The following is a 17,867-nucleotide window of genomic DNA, read 5'->3' as shown; positions in this document are numbered from 1 at the left end:
TAATCAAACACAGGAATGTTTCCCAGAACTGACAAAGTCCTCTGGCCTGAACGGGCTGCCAAGGCAATTCAGCGGAGGAAGGACAGTCTTTCCAAAACATGGTCCTGGAACAGCCAGACATCTAGAGCAAAAAACTGAACCTTGACTTAGAGTTCAGAACTCACACAAAAATTAACTCAATGGATGACAGACAAATGTAAAACCCCAAACTATAAAACTTTTAGGAAAAACAGAAAATCTTTGGAATCTGAGTTCGTAGACTTGACATCAAATCACAATCCAGACAAGGCAAAGTCAATACACTGGGTGAGTGCTATGGACTGGATGTCTGTGGCCCTCCCCAGTCATATGTTGCACCCTACCACTAAATATGATGATATCGGGAGCTGGGGCCTTTGCAGGCAACTAGGATTAGAGGAAGTCATGAGGATGGAGCCCTCAGGAATGAGATTACAGCAGTCCCCCCTTATCCATGGGGGGATTTATTCCAAGACCCCCGGAGGATGCCTGAAACCACGGATAGTACTGAACCCTAGACACACTTGTTTTTTCCTATTCATACATACCTTCCAGCCTCCAGAACTTCAAGAAATAAATTTATGTTGTTTATAACCCAGTCTATGGTATCTTTGTTATAACACAATGGAGTTCTCTTAACTTTAGCATTCATAATTCAACCTTTGGGCAAAGGAAGCTTCTCTAGGGAAGTCAACCAGTCCAAAAGGAAAGACCTGAGGATAACTACATGGCAGTGCGTGGGGTACCTCTTGTGCATTGCTTCAAATCCTCTCTCACTCCAGCCCAGGCCACAGTGACTAACTCCACACAGGCCTTCACCAGCTCCTGAGCGTAACCTGAGGGCCCCTCCTGTTTCCTCTCTGGGATTTGCATGGGATGCCTGCCAGGAACAGTGGACATTCCACAGGTGCGACTCAGGAGTGTGGGAAAGCTGGCAGCCAAAGAAAGGGAGATGGGATGGAGACTGGGAGATGCATTTCACTGGGCTCCTTGGAAGGTCCTGCAACACGTGAGTGCTGGCTGCTCTCAGTTGTAGCCAACTTGATGACACACCCTGTCACTGTGCTCCCCTCTGCCGTTTCCATTCCCTTGTCTCTCACATCTCCTCTCCGGGATCACCTTCACAGATTAACTTCTTGCACACAAGCCTTTGCTCAGGCTCCATTTTCTGAAGACCCCAGGTAAAGAGATGGGGTTCTTCTAAAAACAACCCACCCAAGTCACTCCACAGGGGAGCCAAAAAATGGTAGGTCCAAACCCCTCCCCCTCACACACGGACTCAGAACTCCCAGTCACCTTTTTGGTGGCTCCTGCTTGTATATGAACAGACAGCCAAGGAGTGCCAGACATTTGAGAAAACCATCAAAAATGAAGGACAAAGACCAAACAAACAGGATGAGGAAATGGGAACGTAACTTGGAGAAACAGACTACGCAGGAAAAGCTTCCAAATATTATAATTTAAATCCTCAGAGATATAAGAAGATCCTGCACCCATGAACTAAGACCAAGATATTGAAAAAAAAAAGAAAAAAAAGAACACTTGAAGAACAAAGAGCTCTTGGAAATTAAAAACATGACTGTGGAAATTCTAAAAAGTCAGAAGACAGAAGAACATATTGAGGAAATTTCCCAGGAAGTAGAGGGAAAAAGACAGACAAAAGTAGGTGATGAGGAGAAGGAAAAACGGCTTAGAAGATCAGCCTATGATTCCCAACATCTGAATAATATGTTTCAGAGAGAACAGAAAGACTCAAGTGTGCCCAACAGCAACGCTGGAACCTAGAAGGTATCAGAGTAACGCCTTCAAAACACCGAAGGGAAATTATTACTGACCTATAATTCTCTCTGAGTCAAACCATCAGTCAAGAGGAAAGGTGGAACAAGGACACTTTCAGATACAAAAGATTTCAAAACATTTACCTCCCACATAGCTTCTTCTCAGGCAACTAACGAAGGATGTGCTCCACCAGATAAGAGGAGTAAATCAAGAAAGAGGGACACTGGACGAGGAAACAGGTGATCCCCACAGGAGAGATGCTGAGGGAACCCGAGCAGTGGAGAAGGAGCGACCCTGGAAGACTGCTGTGCAGACGGGCGAGGCTTGGAAAATCTGCGCCCGACGACGGCGCTGGGCTCCAGAGTCACTTGTCTCCAGCGGGGAGAGGCGAGGCCTAAGTCTCTCCTATTGACGGAATCAAGAGATCCCAAAGACGATGACGTAAAACTGAGACTGAATGATGAGACAACATATTCCCTAACATCATGAGTAGTTACATTAAAATTTGGTATTTGACCCCGTAGCTTGGCTAGAGCCCTTATCCCAACAAATGGCAATACAAAAAAAATAGCTTTCATTCTCTTTCGCCCTCTCTCTCTCTCTCTCTCTCACACACACACACACACACAGACACACACACACACACACAAACGGATACCCATATTGTGGCTTTGGAAGGCTATCCAAACCTGTAACAGTTGTTATTTCTGGAGAGGGGAAGTATGACTGGGAAAAGGGAAAAGGAAACGTTCTCCATTTGTTTACCATAGATTCTTTCGATTTTTAATGCAACAAATAAAAACAGGATTATTGTCTATCTAGATTCCTTGGAGGCCCATGATCTGCAATCTAAGACTTTTCACTATTTACCTATATTCCTATTGACTTTTGTATCAGGTACCATTTAAATGTATTACCTATTTGAAAAATGAGTATTTCCTAAAAATTAGTTTAAAATGCTGTCCAGGTAGGGGAGGGCCAATATACAATGCATTCACTTAAAGCCCACAAAGGTCGTCCATCAGCAGCTGGTGGGCTCCCTGTTCCTGCCTTCGGTCTTCCAGGGGAGAAGCCGTCAATTCCCGACCTTAGAGAACCTGTGATGTGACTTTCAAAGCCAGTTCTATTTTTATCAAAGGCCAATTAGTTACATATACATTTTTAAGTATATGAATTTTACTGCATATAACCTAACACTGGATAAAACTGCCCCTCTTGCCCTCTTTCATCAGCTTCGGGCAGAGAAGAGAAATCACCAGAGAGGCCCTCCAGCATTTCTGCTCCTTTGCTAAGGCAGGGGAAGCTCTGCACCTTTGTCAAGGAGGCCACACTTGCATCACTTGCATTGATGGCGCCTTTGCCATCTAGCCAAAGCCTGGAGAAGCAAATCCAGATGAAGGATCCCATGTGAATGTGGGCTTCTAACCATATTTAAAAAGGACATAGAATAAACGCCTGGGTTTCACTAGAATTTGTCAGGCAGGTGGCCTTCGGTAGGGAAGACAGCACCATCAAAGCTGAAGCCTGACAGCACGTCTGAGGGTGTAAGAGAAAGTAACTAGGTGGGCAGACACTGGGGAATGGAAAGCGTTCAAACCCACTTACTGCTTTAAAGATTGAAGATTAAACTACAATTCCTAATATCTCCTGAAGGGAGAAAGTGAAAAAGCCACCATTTGGAGTTTTTAAAAATCTGTGTATTTTTGAAGTAGAAAAACTATTCACTTCAAAACAAGACACTGGCAAAATTGGCAGGGTGGGGGCGAGTAACTGCTTCAGATGCACTCGGCTGAGTCAAGGTGACAAGACCCACTTGCCTACTGGTTTCTCTCCACGTCTTCATTCCCAGGGTTCTAATGATTCAGAGATGAAATGTCAACTGAACACACCCTGTACTCGTCTAATTTCTTTTGACAGCCTGCTTCACAAATTGTAAAAATTTTTGAAATTCAGTATCTTTGAAAATGTGAAACAGACCCACTGTCCCAATCTGGAGGGAGGAAGACGAAATGCAGAAAGTAAAATCAGGATAAACTAATTTGCAAAGGGTGGTGGGGGTTACTGTTAGAAGCGGTCTTCCGCATGTAAAAAATAACAACAATGGAGACCATCAATCAGGAATCAGGCAGCGAGTGCTCAGAGCCTATGTGCTGGCTCAGCTACAATTTTTTTTTTTTTTTAATGTCTGGCAGAATGTTTTACAAACTAAACCCAGCAAGACTACAATTCTACCAGAAGGTGCCTCAGATGGTTTTGCTAATAATTTCGATCAGCTGAAATGGAGAAAAACATCATTTCAATTATTCACTTTTCAAAAATCGTCAATTTCATGTTGGAATATTAAATGCCCCTTTCATCCTCCCTCCATCAACACCAACCAACTAAAACCAAACCCCGAAAGAACCCTCACAAAAGGAAAGGGGGTAGGCAGTGACATTTGTGAATATGTTAAGGTCCTAAAAATCTTGTCAACATTAATTTCTTGTCACTGGGAAGCAGAGTCCAGCTTTTGTGTAACTTTGTTCAAGGAAAGCAAGTTCCTTTAAAGAACTCGGGGGAGGCTGGCATTGTGACTGCTGCAAAGATGTAAGTGCAAACCACCATATATTGGCTTTTGTTTTAATAGCCTTTTAACCAACTTTGTTAATGGACTGAATGCAATTTAGATATGGAACTTGGCTAAAACGTAGCTTCAATTGGCTATTAAAATTTAAGAGCCAACTAAGATAGCTAATTACAAAAAAAGCTCCAGTGATAATGCTAAGCAGAATTAGTAATAGCAAATGACAGTCTGTCTAGTCTTATTCCCATAGGGAAAGAAACTCTTAACTGAGAAGTCAACCAGACAATGTGCAGCAAACCGAATTGCATTACTGGTATGATGGCATACAAATCTGGCAGCTCACTGGGACAAAACACAGAGTAGAGTCTGTCAAACTCGAGTCAGAAAGCAACTGACCATCCTTTACATACCAGTCAGAGCAGATTCCAGGAAATTTTATCTTTATTCACAGTTGGGGTAAGTGCTATTTCATGGAGGGACATTTCGCAAAACCCTAGTGGGGACTGAGGAATGAGGATGGAAGGGACAGACCCTCCAAAAAGCACAGATCTAGGGTAAAGATCCTTCGCCTATACAGAAGTAGATTCTCCCTTTAGATACTTAGGTCTGAAAAGGACAACCATAAATATCTGACTGCTAAAAAGTTGAGCTTAGAGGGAAAAAAAGGCTCTCCCTTCTTTGCTTCATTACAGATACCCTCATTACGGCATCAGCTGAAGTGCAGACTTGCTCTCCTGTGAAGATTTATCATGTGTGGTGGCCACTTTGAATCGGAGGTACTGGAGTCTTTAACATTCCCTAGTCAAGTGTCTCCCTGCTGTGCCTGTAAATGTCAGTCCAGTTTTTTCACGGCTGTGCGCACAGATTAGAAACAGCGGGAGAGCTCGGGAGTATGACTACAATACCAGTAAGGACACTTGTCTTCGTGGCACCGCTCAAGTGATTCTTGGAATGCAGGACCCCGCTGTTTTCTAATATTTACACACAACTGGAGTCATCAAGAGCAGTAAATGCAGTCTAAAGGCAGCTTGCTTCTTTTGTTAGGGACTTTACATTCAAATAGGGGTATCAACAATAACACCAAAAAGGAAAAAATCCACCATTTAAAAAAGTTTATTTCTCCCAATTTTGCTGCTAGAAGACCAACCAGGTATTATCCTGACTGTTCACTTAGCTCGAGCCTCCCCTCCAAACATTTTCTGTGTGCATCACACAGTTCATTGGGAACAGCAGGTGTTCAGGATTTTTGACCTCGAATCGTGTCTTTGCAGGCTGTGGTTTCTCTGACCTCTACAGAACAGATGGGGCCTTGGAAACCATTCTGATGTAATTTCAGCCACCTTTGCTTTCTGAACACTTTGCATGACATATCAACGACTTATTTGGGGGCTGTGGCATCTGGAATACAGACTTCTTTCAAAAGCCTAGTTAGGAACTTAAAAGCCCACTGTGACTGTATGTGTATCTTAAGAAAACTTGAAATGATCCTTCTTTAAATTATAAACGGTAGGGTAAATTACATATTTTTGTCATAAGCTTTTAATTATCTCCCAATCGTCTGTTTGGACTAGAAACTTGAGGGGGCTAGCGAGCGGAGTGTTGCACAGGGACTAGACCACATACCTTTGCAACCACAGCCTCAAACAGATCAGGATGTGCGCCAGACTTCTCCAGCTGAACTGACGCATGCACCAAACCTTCTAGACAAGTTAATGAAGTAAATGAAGACAAAAGAGTAAAGCTTTTTCTGGGGGGGGGTGGGGACACTAAAATGCCCAGAACACAAAGGTCTTCTCAAGGATCTTGAAGGCACATTTCTGTATCTAGAAAAGTTCAAGAGTAAACTTCTACTCTCTTCCCTCTTCACCAGGCACCCCAACAGGTTCAGTACGTACTTCCCAGCTGTTAACTTTCCCAGTGAGATGTGCCCCAGAACCTTCCAGCGTTCAAGACCAGTGGACCCTTTAGTTGCTTTATTTTCATTTTTAATACTAACATACATTGGACCCTCATAAGGAAAGTTTGAGAAAATGTGTAGGGGCATCTCTCACACAAGAATTACACCAAGAAGGACCATAGTGAACTTCTGAACTAAGATTTGTGTGTCAAGGTAAGAAAACATTGAAGATGGCAACTTTTCAGTTTTTAAACAAACTGTAGCCCAGGCGTTACAAAGTGTTCATTTACCTAATTGTGATCATTTTTCACTTGCTTCTAAAAAGATATCAGAAGCAGAAAGACAACCTACAGAAAAATAGGAACAGGTTTCAGACTACTACGCCCCCTTCTCTTCCCTCCAAACTCTGGATTCACAACTTTAAAGCTCCGGGCACAAAGATTATCTTGCAGGTCATCTCCACTCATACTCTTGGTAATTCAGACTTCTAACAAATGTTGGACTTGAGGTCGAAAACAGGAGAGTTTCTCGATCATTCACAGTGGTTCATAAATAAAACTGTAATTTGCTAAATGCAGAAATTTTTCAGGTAACTTCATGATGAGCCAAAATCAGAAAAATTCAGAACTACTACTAAGTTTCAAAATGCTACTGCCATAATAAAAGAAAAATCATCATTATATGAATAACGCATCTTTAGCACAGTGGAAATGGTACGCAGTTTATTTGTGAAATAACACCTTATTGACAGAGTTGCCGAACCATCTGGTCAGCGGTCTACTGCACAGAATCAGTAACACAAGGTGTGAGCCTGTATTTACCTAAAGACCCTTTTCTAATATTATTTCTTCAGTGTGTCCTGCACACTTTATACTAGTAGAACTTAATGAATGAGGGGGTACAGAATAACCTGCAGAACTTTAAAAAAATGAAAACCACAAAACTTTACGCAACCGTTATAACCACAAAAAATTATGCAGGCATGAAACAGGACTAAAAGATAACACAGCCAAAGGACAGGAGTTTGAATTTTGTACTGGTGGTGAGATTGTAAGTGAATTTTTTCTTTCATTTTGATTTCTGTTCATGTGGTTTGGGCAATAAGTAAGTTAAATGGCGTTAATTAAATCAGTGTGGTGCAGACAAAAGAACACACAGACATATCAATGAAATGGAAGGCACAGTCCAGAAACAGACCCTGGTGTAAGAAGTGATAAGTAATAAAGCAGGCACCACAAACAAACCCAGGTGGAAGGGTGTGGGGAAGAGAATTTATCTAACAAACGGTACTGGAGCCACCAGTTAGCTATTTGGAAGAAAATCCATTGTGATCCTTACAGGGCATACATACACCAAAATAAATCTCACGTGGATTAAAATCTAGAAGCATTAAAACAAAAAACCTAGAAAAAGCCAAGGTAAATATTTCTGATTCCAGGATGGGGAATATTTTAAAGCAGTGATGGAAATTACAATGAAAACGATCAACAGAGTAACACGATAAAAATTAAACTTTATAAAAATAAAAAATATATCAACAAAAATAAACTGAAAAAGTCAGCAACAAACATGACAGGGTTAACATTGTTAGAAACAGTACAAACAAATACATCAAGGAGAACACAGAACGATCAGTTTACAAATAAAAATTTCTCAGCTTCACTAGTGATTAAAAAAATTACCTTATCAAATTATAAAAATTAGTAATACTCAAGGATGACAAAAATGTAAGTTGAGCACTTTGATTCACTAGGAAAAGTGTTAACGGACAGATTTTTCAAGTCAAGTTGATGATATGCACAATAATCTTCCATTTTTATAGTCTTTGACCCAGTGGTTCCTTTTCAAAAATCTATGGAAATATTTGTACACGTAGACCCAAGATTTCTGCCCAGTTTTATTCAAGAATATTGTTTATAATATCCTGATACTTAAAACAAATGTCCAATATTAAGGAAATGGTCACAAAAGTACCATAAACCCATAAGAAAAAATATAATGGAAACAAAAATTATATTTATGAAGTATCTGTAATAACATGGAAAGTATTTAATGTTAGCTTTAAAAGTAAAATATAAAGCTTTATACAAAAAGTATGATAATTATTCAAAGATAAAAATGCACAGAAAAGACTGGAAGAAAATGTGTCAAAACATTAACAGTGGTTGCCGGTGGGGGTAGTAATATGGCTAGTTTGTCTTTTGACACTTTATTCTAAATTTTCTACAATGACCACGTATTACTAATACACCTTGATAACTAGAATACAGAACACTAAAAATAGAATTTTAAAGAATAAATAAGCATATCATGCTCAATTATATATACGCAGACATATAAATACATATAATTTATTTATATTTCCATGACTAATTTATTGCTGAGCAACTAACGTCTTTATACACACATTCAATTTAGTAATTCAAAGAAATAACTGGGGTTTTGTAGCTCTGGCCTATTAACGTTTTATTTGTCTTAAGAGATCACTATTGAAGAACACCTAGAAGCTATTTCACTTTCGGGCTTAGTTGGTTACCAAAGATTGTCCCTTTCTGGAAATGCAGACCACACACAGCTCCTGTTGCGTGAAGGACAAGGACTTGGCACAGGAGTCGATCCTCAGTACACCAGAACACCTCGGCTCGCCGAGGACCTCAGACAGTGACAGAGGAGGCCAGACAAAATGGTGCTGGGAATATGTGGAGAGGGAAGTTGGACTGTGAAGGGAGAACACAGACCGCCAGAACCCACTGAATGCAGGGATTGGAAAGAAAATAAAAATGACACAAAATTAAAACAGTAACTATAGAACTGAAAAAGGAAAGGAAAAGAATCCTGACTCCGAATAACAAGGAGGTTATTTAACAGAGAAGAGCAGAACAAGGGGGCAGATGACGCATCCAACTGGCTACTATGGCTACTAGTTTCCCATCCTGCAGTCCTGCCAATAAAGTAACATTCGAGAAAACGCCAGCACTTGTTACAAACAATATGTGAGGAAATATTTGTTTTCTTAATATTTAACCAACAGGTTTGGCTATGTTTTTTTGCTTTGAAAAATAAAAAAGGCTTAGGCATATACACAAAAACACACCACACACATTTCATCCTATTTTAAGCGTCAAATGTGTTTGAAACAGAACTTGAGAGTTGATTTAGGTGTTGCAAATAAACTTGGGACCGTTACACTGATGAGCACTAAATCCAATGTTCTACGGAAAACAGGAGGAGTGTCTGCCCCAAACCTACTTCTCGATTCTGTACACACACAGCCCCAGAACGTCAGGAGCGTTTGCAGGATGGACCTTCAAAGGCCCGCAGGTCTGCTCTGCGTGCTTCAGCATCTGACCACTGTGGGGACAGTGCTTCCCGAGACGACGCCACACCCAGGTCAGGGCCCAAAGGCACAGCCTGGTGTTGCTTCTGAGCTGCTCACACTCGGAAGAAGCTTGACAATTTTTGATACGTCTGCATCCCACCTGTACTATTATTTATGTAATATTTTCTTCAAATCAACTTGCTTCTTTAAACACTGAAATACCTACTTTGGGCTTGTCCTAAACAGTAGAGAAATCAGCAGTTTAACGTCTACTTCTATTTTGAATACACATTAAAATAAATGCTTAAATACTTGAATAAAAGTGTGTCTCTACACCATCTAAAACATGGTACATGCTACAAGCGGTAAGGTGTACCACCCTTTAGAAAATACAATCCAATCTCAATTTCGCTAACAAAGTAAATCTTGAAATTGTCCATAAATGTTTAAATTCCAAGCTTTTGTTCCCAAGGCAAGTATAAAAAGTCCACATTTAAAAATTTTTAATCACTAAAACTCTAAAGTGCTTGGTTTATTGTACAAATATTATATACTACAAAAAATTAAACTTGTAAGAAAAATAACCTGTAAATGACAATAAGATACATATTTTCCCCCCATAGGACTTCCTTAAAGGAAGTCAGTCCATAAAATCTTTGATCATGCCACCACTTGATAATTTATCATCTGTTTTCTTATCATATAGTTTGCATACTTACATAATTCTTATGTAATCTAACTTCCAAATACATACATTTTATCTCTCACAGATATACTTATTACTCCGCTTTTTCTTTCATAATCCTTTCCCTTCCTTGTACTTCTTGTTTCATAAAGCAAGTGCTTAATAAATGCTTGTAGAACTGAACAAAATTAATAGAAACCAAATCTTAGGGCCACAATAATTTGTGTATTTGTATCAAGCATAAAGAGATCTTTATTTTAAGTTCTGTATTTCCTTAAAAGCACTTTGTCAAACATTTTATATATTTTGGGAAATATACAATTATTAGAAAATAAAGCTACATGTCATACTAACTTTTCTTATATATACTCCAGAACCTCAAACACACACAGCATGGGACACCTTAAAGAATATAACCTAAAGATTTTGAAATTTGATAAATTAGCCTCGAAAAAACTGTACAAAGTATTTATTTCAATAAAAAAGTATGTTTTTCAAAGACATAGGTACTTTATTGTTACTCCCACCCCAGAAGACTCACATGAAAAAAAAACACATAAAACAGAAAAAAAGGAAAAAATGACATGAAAGGAAGAAAAGAAAAACTGGTTCACAGCTTTTGATCTACTTCTGGACTCTCTTTCTGGTTTTTGAACCTTAAAGAGAAAACAAAGAAATTTAAATCACTAATTATTAATTTACAAAAGCAAAAGAAGAACAGAAATATAAGTATTTCCATGTATTATTATTAATATTAAAAATCTAATTGACTATGATGATTTGTGGAGATGAAATTCATACACAAAGACATAACTGTTAGTACCCTGAAAATCTTAGGAAATTGTGTCAATTTTTTACGATGTCAAAAAATATGCTAACAAAGACTCCCAGTCTTACATTACATCAGCACTCTCGCACTGGTCAAACAGACCCGATTTACACTGGTACTGAAATCTCTCTCCCTCTAATTTTTAGTGTACAATTTAAAGCGTTAACTCCTAATGTAAACTACAGCAGCAAGATAAGTATTCATCCCTTGGGGGAAGTGACGAGGTTATGCATATTATGAAAAGCAAGAAATTTTAATCTAAATGTGTCACTTTTTAAAGCCTGTTACCTATAGTCTGTAGGCTGGAGAGCACTGGGCTATTCCAAAACGCAGTGTTTTCCACTAGGAGTTAAACAGATCCCAACTGAGCAGCCTTCCAGAAAAGCATCACATCTGATATTGGTCTATCTTATGACAGTTCCTATCCAACTACTCCTGAGTCGGAATAAATCAGTGATTCTTTCTTGGGGGCATGGGAGTTCCGCTTCACCAAGGAGATTCCATTCCCAACCACCACCCCCAACTCCACCTCCACCTCCACCTCGAGCACAGCAGAGTCAGGTGGACACAATGAAGACTGATCACGACTGCCTAGCGCTGGCAAAGGAAGTGTGCCTTCCCAGTGCCTCACGCTTCCGTCTGCCAGGAATGAGCAACGGTACCAGTGTGAGGGGCAGCACGGAGCCCCTAACTAATCAATGAAGGCACGAAACAACAGAGATCAATACTTCTTGTCTGAAATGTACAAAACATTCTTAGAATCTAGGACAAAATATCTACCACATACCTAATAATAAACAGTTTCTAAAGGTTTTCTGATTACAGGTTTATTTAGTTCCTTAATTGGAAGATCTGTTTAAAAATTAGTTTTTTATTTTTCCAAGTTCAATTCAATTGCCATACACTTCAATTAAAGCAAACTTCAAACTTATATGAATATCTTTTTTCTTCTGCCATTCATGATCCACGGCCTATGTATACTATGGTTGGCATGCATTATGCATACTATGGTTGGTTTAAACTTCTGAGTTTTTTCTTCAATTTGTGTGATATAGCCTTCTTGTAAAAATATCCCATGATAGATTTTCAGGTTTTTATTTTAAGAATTTCAAAATTAATTTTGCAGAGAAAACTGAGAATATTGTGATCGTCTGAGACTGGCATAATGGAATATCACATAACCAAGGTCAATAATCAAAATTAGAGCACCTTTCCCTTTCGATAAATCTTGAATCTACAGTCACATTACGAAGGACACTAAAGTTAACAATTTAGGTATATTCAAGTAGCATTATTCTCATTAACATCCTAATTTGACATTTTACTCTTAAATACCATTGCTGCTTATCCCATCCAATCTAGAGTTAAAGCTTCTCACTGCAACTGAAAATGTTATCACCCCCGGAATTTATTATATAATCGGTATTAGGCAACTCTGAGACTTTGCTGGATGTATCAACTCAATATTTTCCCTAATAATCAATTCTGATTGTTGTAGAAAAAAATCTATTTCTCTTCTCATCTCTTCAAAAAATATACTCATTTTCATAATATACTATTATTGGTAAAAGGTCCAATCATAAGACTAATATTTAAAATTTAATACTTGAAAAATAAAATATACACGTTTGGGATATTCTTCTGTGATTTTATACTGCAGAAGGAAAAAAGACAAGTGGGAAATTTCTCGGTAGGTTGCCCTTAAAAAAATCTCTTTCTTGGGGCTGGCCCAGTGGCACAGCTGTTAAGTGCACACATTCCACTTTGGTGGCCCTGGCTTCACCAGTTCGGATCCCGGGTGCAAACCAACACACTGATTACCAATGCCATGTTGTGGCAGGCATCCCACATATAAAATAGAGGAAGGTGAGCACGGATGTTAGCTCAAGGCCAATCTTCCTCAGCAAAAAGCAGAGGATTGGGGGTGGATGTTAGCTCAGGACTAATCTTCCTCAAAAACAAAACAAAACAAAAACAAAAACCTCTTTCTTGACTAGACCATAGATATTCAAGAGCTAAAGATAAATCATGTTTTCTTCAAAGAATCCTCAAGAATGGTACAAAATCCAAGGTACTTCAAAAATAACACCAACAGGAGTAGGCTGTTGAGTACTGCCCATTTTATGAACAGAAGGGACAAAGTACACTAGCCATAAATATCATGGCTACGTTAACTAATTTTTAGTACAATTCTGAAATATTGGCATGGTTTTGAAGTGCCAGAATATGCATGGTTTTTTAAGGCTTATCATTTTGTGGGGGAAAAAATTACTTGCAGCAAACAACCAAATTTTCTCAATTGGTAAAAATTATGCCTTGCATAAAAATAAAAGGATTAGAGGTCTCTGTTCTTCTTGAAAACCACCCCGTCACCCCCTCTCTTTCTTTGAGAAAACCTACACAATACACATTTTGAAAGCTTTCAGAATGTGTTCTTACACAATAGACCCCCAACTAGTCAAAATGAGTTTAGGTGTATCAAGAAAATTATACACGTTTTTAAAATGGTCTAAATAGATATTAAAGGAAAGTTGCTCCCATTTTGCTAGGCACAGCATTCTGAAAGATCACACAGTGAGAAAAATCTCTCACCATATTGTAAACCATAAATTGTGTTTGAAAATAAAATTGTTAATGAAGAAACTGACATTTCTAAAGCTGCTGTTAGAGGTAACCATTATTGAAACACGTTCATGACACAAAATCTTAAAGCTCTAAAACACAGAATTCACTGAATTATACTATATATTTCTTTAAAAAAAAATCAATATAATAATGTACCTTCTCCTTCAAGTTATTTTCAACTGATGAACACAAGTACATACATTTTCATGAACCTTTGTTTTTGTTTTTTCTTTTTTTGCTAGAAGCAATAACATTTTACCATCTCAGGTAATCATGTACTATTTCTCCCATTTTTGAATATTTAGATAGTAAAATAGCTTAACTGGACTCCTGCTTTAGGGAAGAAGTGAATTACAGCAGAAAATCAACAGTGTGAAGTAAAGCGATTCGGCGTTTGCATGACTAAGGCAGACTGTGATTGTTCTTTCACTTTTTTTATGTAAAAACAATCGGGATTGTTCTCCTTAAATTAGCAATGAAGCCTGTTCTCTTGCCATTACAAAAACATAGACTAATATATTTTCTCACAGTAAAAACCATCAGTATAAGGACCTCAAATTAAAATTTTAGGTAAAAAAACATTTCTCATAATTATAGTGGAATTTAAAATCATTTATGTATCAACACAAATACCTCTGCTGCTCATTAAGGAAAGTTCATGTAACAAATGGCCTCCGAGCAGGCAAGAGAGGCGTGAGTGGTCGCCACGCCCAGCTGTGAATTTGCTGTGGTCTGAATGGGGATTGAGCTTACTCAAACAGTGCGGGACCTTTCCTAAACTAACACCGCTGGTTTTAAAATTTAAGGGATTTTTCTTTTAAGTAAGCATATTACTCTATAAATGCTCCTTAATTTTGCTCCCACTCACTGTCATAGCTGCTGCTGCTAGCCTCTGGCTCAGACATGCCTCCATGTACTGCTCCTCGGGACTCCTCACTTCCTAATAACAAAATGAACAAGACAGGAGAGGAGGACAAAAAGAGAAAAGAGGAGGGAATGGAAGACGGCAGCCGCAAAGAGAGAGGAACTACTTCAAACCCGGTAGCCTCCAGAACGAAGCGACACACTCCCTCTGCAAATGACCCAAGTATTCTCTTGGGTAAATTCAGATAAACCTAGGGATGTCCTATCCATAACATATAATGAAGAAAATGGTAAAAAAATCAGGACAAAGATGATTCTCCTTGAAAGGGAAATTTTCGATTTCCACAAACACGCACCAGTGCCACTTGTCAAAGGGTAGGTAAAATATATCATTGGTCTGACTCAATAGGGCACTTACGCTTCAATGAAATTTTTACCAAAAATAAGCCTTTCCTATTAGAAATCAAGAAATATTTCAGGACTGACAAAATAATAAATAACCAAAGGCAGACAAAGAGAGATTATCTTAAAAAAAAAAAAAAAGGAAAAAATGGTATTATAGCCAGCAGTGCATCTTTCTTCATAGAGTCAAGTAAATCATCTCTCATGAAATCTGGAACACATTCTTCGTCCTTCCGAGCCACCCCCAGGTGAGCCTACATACCACGGACTGGCGTTTACTAACCACACCCCAGTTCAACCTCGTTCCGCCCTTTGCAGAGCTGCCTTTGCTAATGTCAGTTCGGGACCTACTCCGTACTGGAAGTGCCTGCAGCACCATGTACGAGCCATCTAAGAAGTGACTGTATTCCTTGCTTTTTGCTTTAAGGGCTTTGAAAAGTGCTGATTCGAGGCTTTAATTCCTTGGTCCCACCTCGTTGAGAGATAAGAAGAGTTGGCAGACTTTGTGGGGAATGATCAGGCAGCTACAGTAAGCCGCGTACTCACCGCCTGACTCCTGACGTTCACTACCATGCCCAGAGTATAGACACGCATATGTGGATCAGCGTGCAGAAATGGAAAGACACTGGCCTGGGAGTTAAGAGTGCTGGTCTCTACATCTAACCCTTCACAACGGCTCTGTTATTTAAACACTGAGTGTCTTGGGCTCCATATCTGCAAAATGAGAGTAGCTCCCAACTTCCTGATTATTGTGAACAGTAAATAACACAATGTGTGTACAAAAGACTATGATACAAACTACACAAATATAAGATCATCTTATATGATATTCTATTATAACATAAAAATGTTATGACCCAAGTTTTAACTCCTTATCTAGTGGAAGGAGATGAAATTTGCATTTATATATGGAAGAAGTTAATAAGCAAGACTGTTCAACTTACGAGTTTGTGTGGCCTCCTCTGTCTGTGTATTTGAGCATTCCATATCTTCAACAGTAGATTCTGTGCTGCCCTCAATTTCCTTCTTTCTCTTCTTACATTTAAAAGATAAAAAAAAAGAGAGAGAGAGAGAGATGTGCTCTGACGGTCAAATGAGTAAATATACAATCGTACCATCTATTAGTATATATATGAATCTATACATGTGTGAGTTTGTCAAAACATACAGAAAGACTATACAGAACTTCAGGGTAGTGGTAATTTAAGGGAAGGGGTGAGGGATGGAAGAAAATGCGATTAAGAGGACCTTCAACTATACAGTTGGTCTGGACGGTGGGTATGTTGGCTACATCCACCTCTAACTTTTTATGCTTCATATAGTTAGTTCATCAACGAAAGCCATGTTGTAACCATCAGGACTGATTACATAGAAACTCTCTTTTAAAAACATATGTTTTACAAATTTGATATCACCACTCAGGCCAATGATACTTACTCTTCCATCTTACAATGTGTGTGTGGGAGGGTGTAAATCTATTTGATAAATGGGAAAATATATGCCTTGTCCCACACATTGTGTCAGTGGTTATACTCTATAAATTGGTAGTAACATTCTATGCATGAATCAATAATGGCAAACTTCTAACAAATGTTTTCTTTTGGTATATTTTTTATTAAAAGTTTAAGAGGGCCATAAATCTTGCTGTAAAGGAAGAGTCTGAAAAGGACCTAGCTCTACTAAAATCTCAAAAACAGGCTGGATTTTCCCCATCCTCTCAGGTCTTTCCTATTTTCTATTTACTTTTCTAGTGAGTGTCACTTAGGAGTTAATGTTGACATTCTGTCACCATCCATTCTTCCCAAGTGGTCATTTGATTTCTTTTTATTACTTTCTATCACTACAGCATTTTCTAACTGGTTAGGTCCTGTGTGAACTCTTTAAATTACTTAACATCTCTGTATGCAGGCATAACTACAGAAGGACATTAGTAATAAATTTAAAAATTTGTATTTTTCATATAACTTTATCCCACGTAGTCTCAAATTTAAATGTGTTAACAACCAAATTATAACTCAAAGCTTCTCTAGGTTGCCTAAAATAAGTCGGTATCATTTAGAAAATCATCTGATACTTCTCAAATTTCTGATTCACAATGCAACAGAACGTCCTTGTTTATATTTTCTAACCATTAGCATTAAGTTAAACTTCATCTAGAATTTTCCCTGCTTCAGGCCATTCTGTGTACAGCTATAAAAGCACATAATACCTGCTGAGAGCACACTGTTCTTTGTGCTAATGACAACCATGGGTTCTGTTCCAGAGAGAACTACATGGAAAAGCTCAGCTCTATTCAAACCACAGTAACTTAAAGCCTCCAAATGGTCAGAACTGTTATTTTCTATGTATTACAATTAATCCCACTGTTTCAAAATATTCTTAAGGTGACTGTGGAAAGACTAGAACTCAGAGATACCCACCATGTTCCTAAAGAAAATGCTGCACATATACAAAAATAACAACTTGACTAAACCTTAAGAACTTTAAAAGGCAATCATTTAGCAGATTTGTATATGGAGGTATTGCTTCTCAAAAATAGCTGTAAGAGTATCTGTAACTTCATATAACTGATGAGAGAAGGGGAGAGTGCCTTACATCTTTCTTTTCCAAAGTGTTGCTTCATGATTACCATCTAAACCCTGCTGGGCTGAACAGATTGGTTCGATAATTACATACAATAACTGCAGTGGGCAGGTAACCCTCAGCTGGCACAGGGCAGCTCCCCTGTGAGAACTTCCATATGCAAACTGCACTGATGGAGTGCATTAGGTACATCTTTCCTGCCGGTGCACAGGCCTGATTAACGCCAGCCAAGACTCCAAGGTTAGCATGTCAGCAGATTTGTGATGCATTAGGCAGGAATAAACACAGACACTTTTGTTCATT

At 38.7% G+C, this 17,867-nt stretch overlaps 1 protein-coding gene across 8 annotated transcripts in view; it reads right to left on the bottom strand.

The window, feature by feature from the left end:
- Window positions 1-10,751: 10,751 nt before the first annotated feature.
- The window catches only part of VRK1 (VRK serine/threonine kinase 1), an 84,580-nt gene continuing 77,464 nt past the window's right edge, over window positions 10,752-17,867 (bottom strand). For 2 of the 8 annotated variants that reach the window (XM_070594649.1, XM_070594645.1), the window contains exons 12-14: window positions 15,926-16,013; window positions 14,584-14,655; window positions 10,752-10,917 (exon numbers count right to left, since the gene is read on the bottom strand). In XM_070594649.1, coding sequence (XP_070450750.1) covers window positions 10,886-10,917; window positions 14,584-14,655; window positions 15,926-16,013 — 192 coding nt within the window. In that variant the 3' untranslated portion in view covers window positions 10,752-10,885. Of the gene's footprint in view, window positions 10,918-14,583; window positions 14,656-15,925; window positions 16,017-17,867 lie in introns of all 8 variants that reach the window. The other 6 variants (XM_070594648.1, XM_070594644.1, XM_070594652.1 and 3 more) reach the window with 3 other exon arrangements.

Source organism: Equus przewalskii, chromosome 25, assembly GCF_037783145.1.
Source record: "Equus przewalskii isolate Varuska chromosome 25, EquPr2, whole genome shotgun sequence".
Classification (NCBI taxonomy): Eukaryota; Metazoa; Chordata; class Mammalia; order Perissodactyla; family Equidae; genus Equus; species Equus przewalskii.
This window is presented reverse-complemented; position numbering and strand designations above follow the sequence as displayed.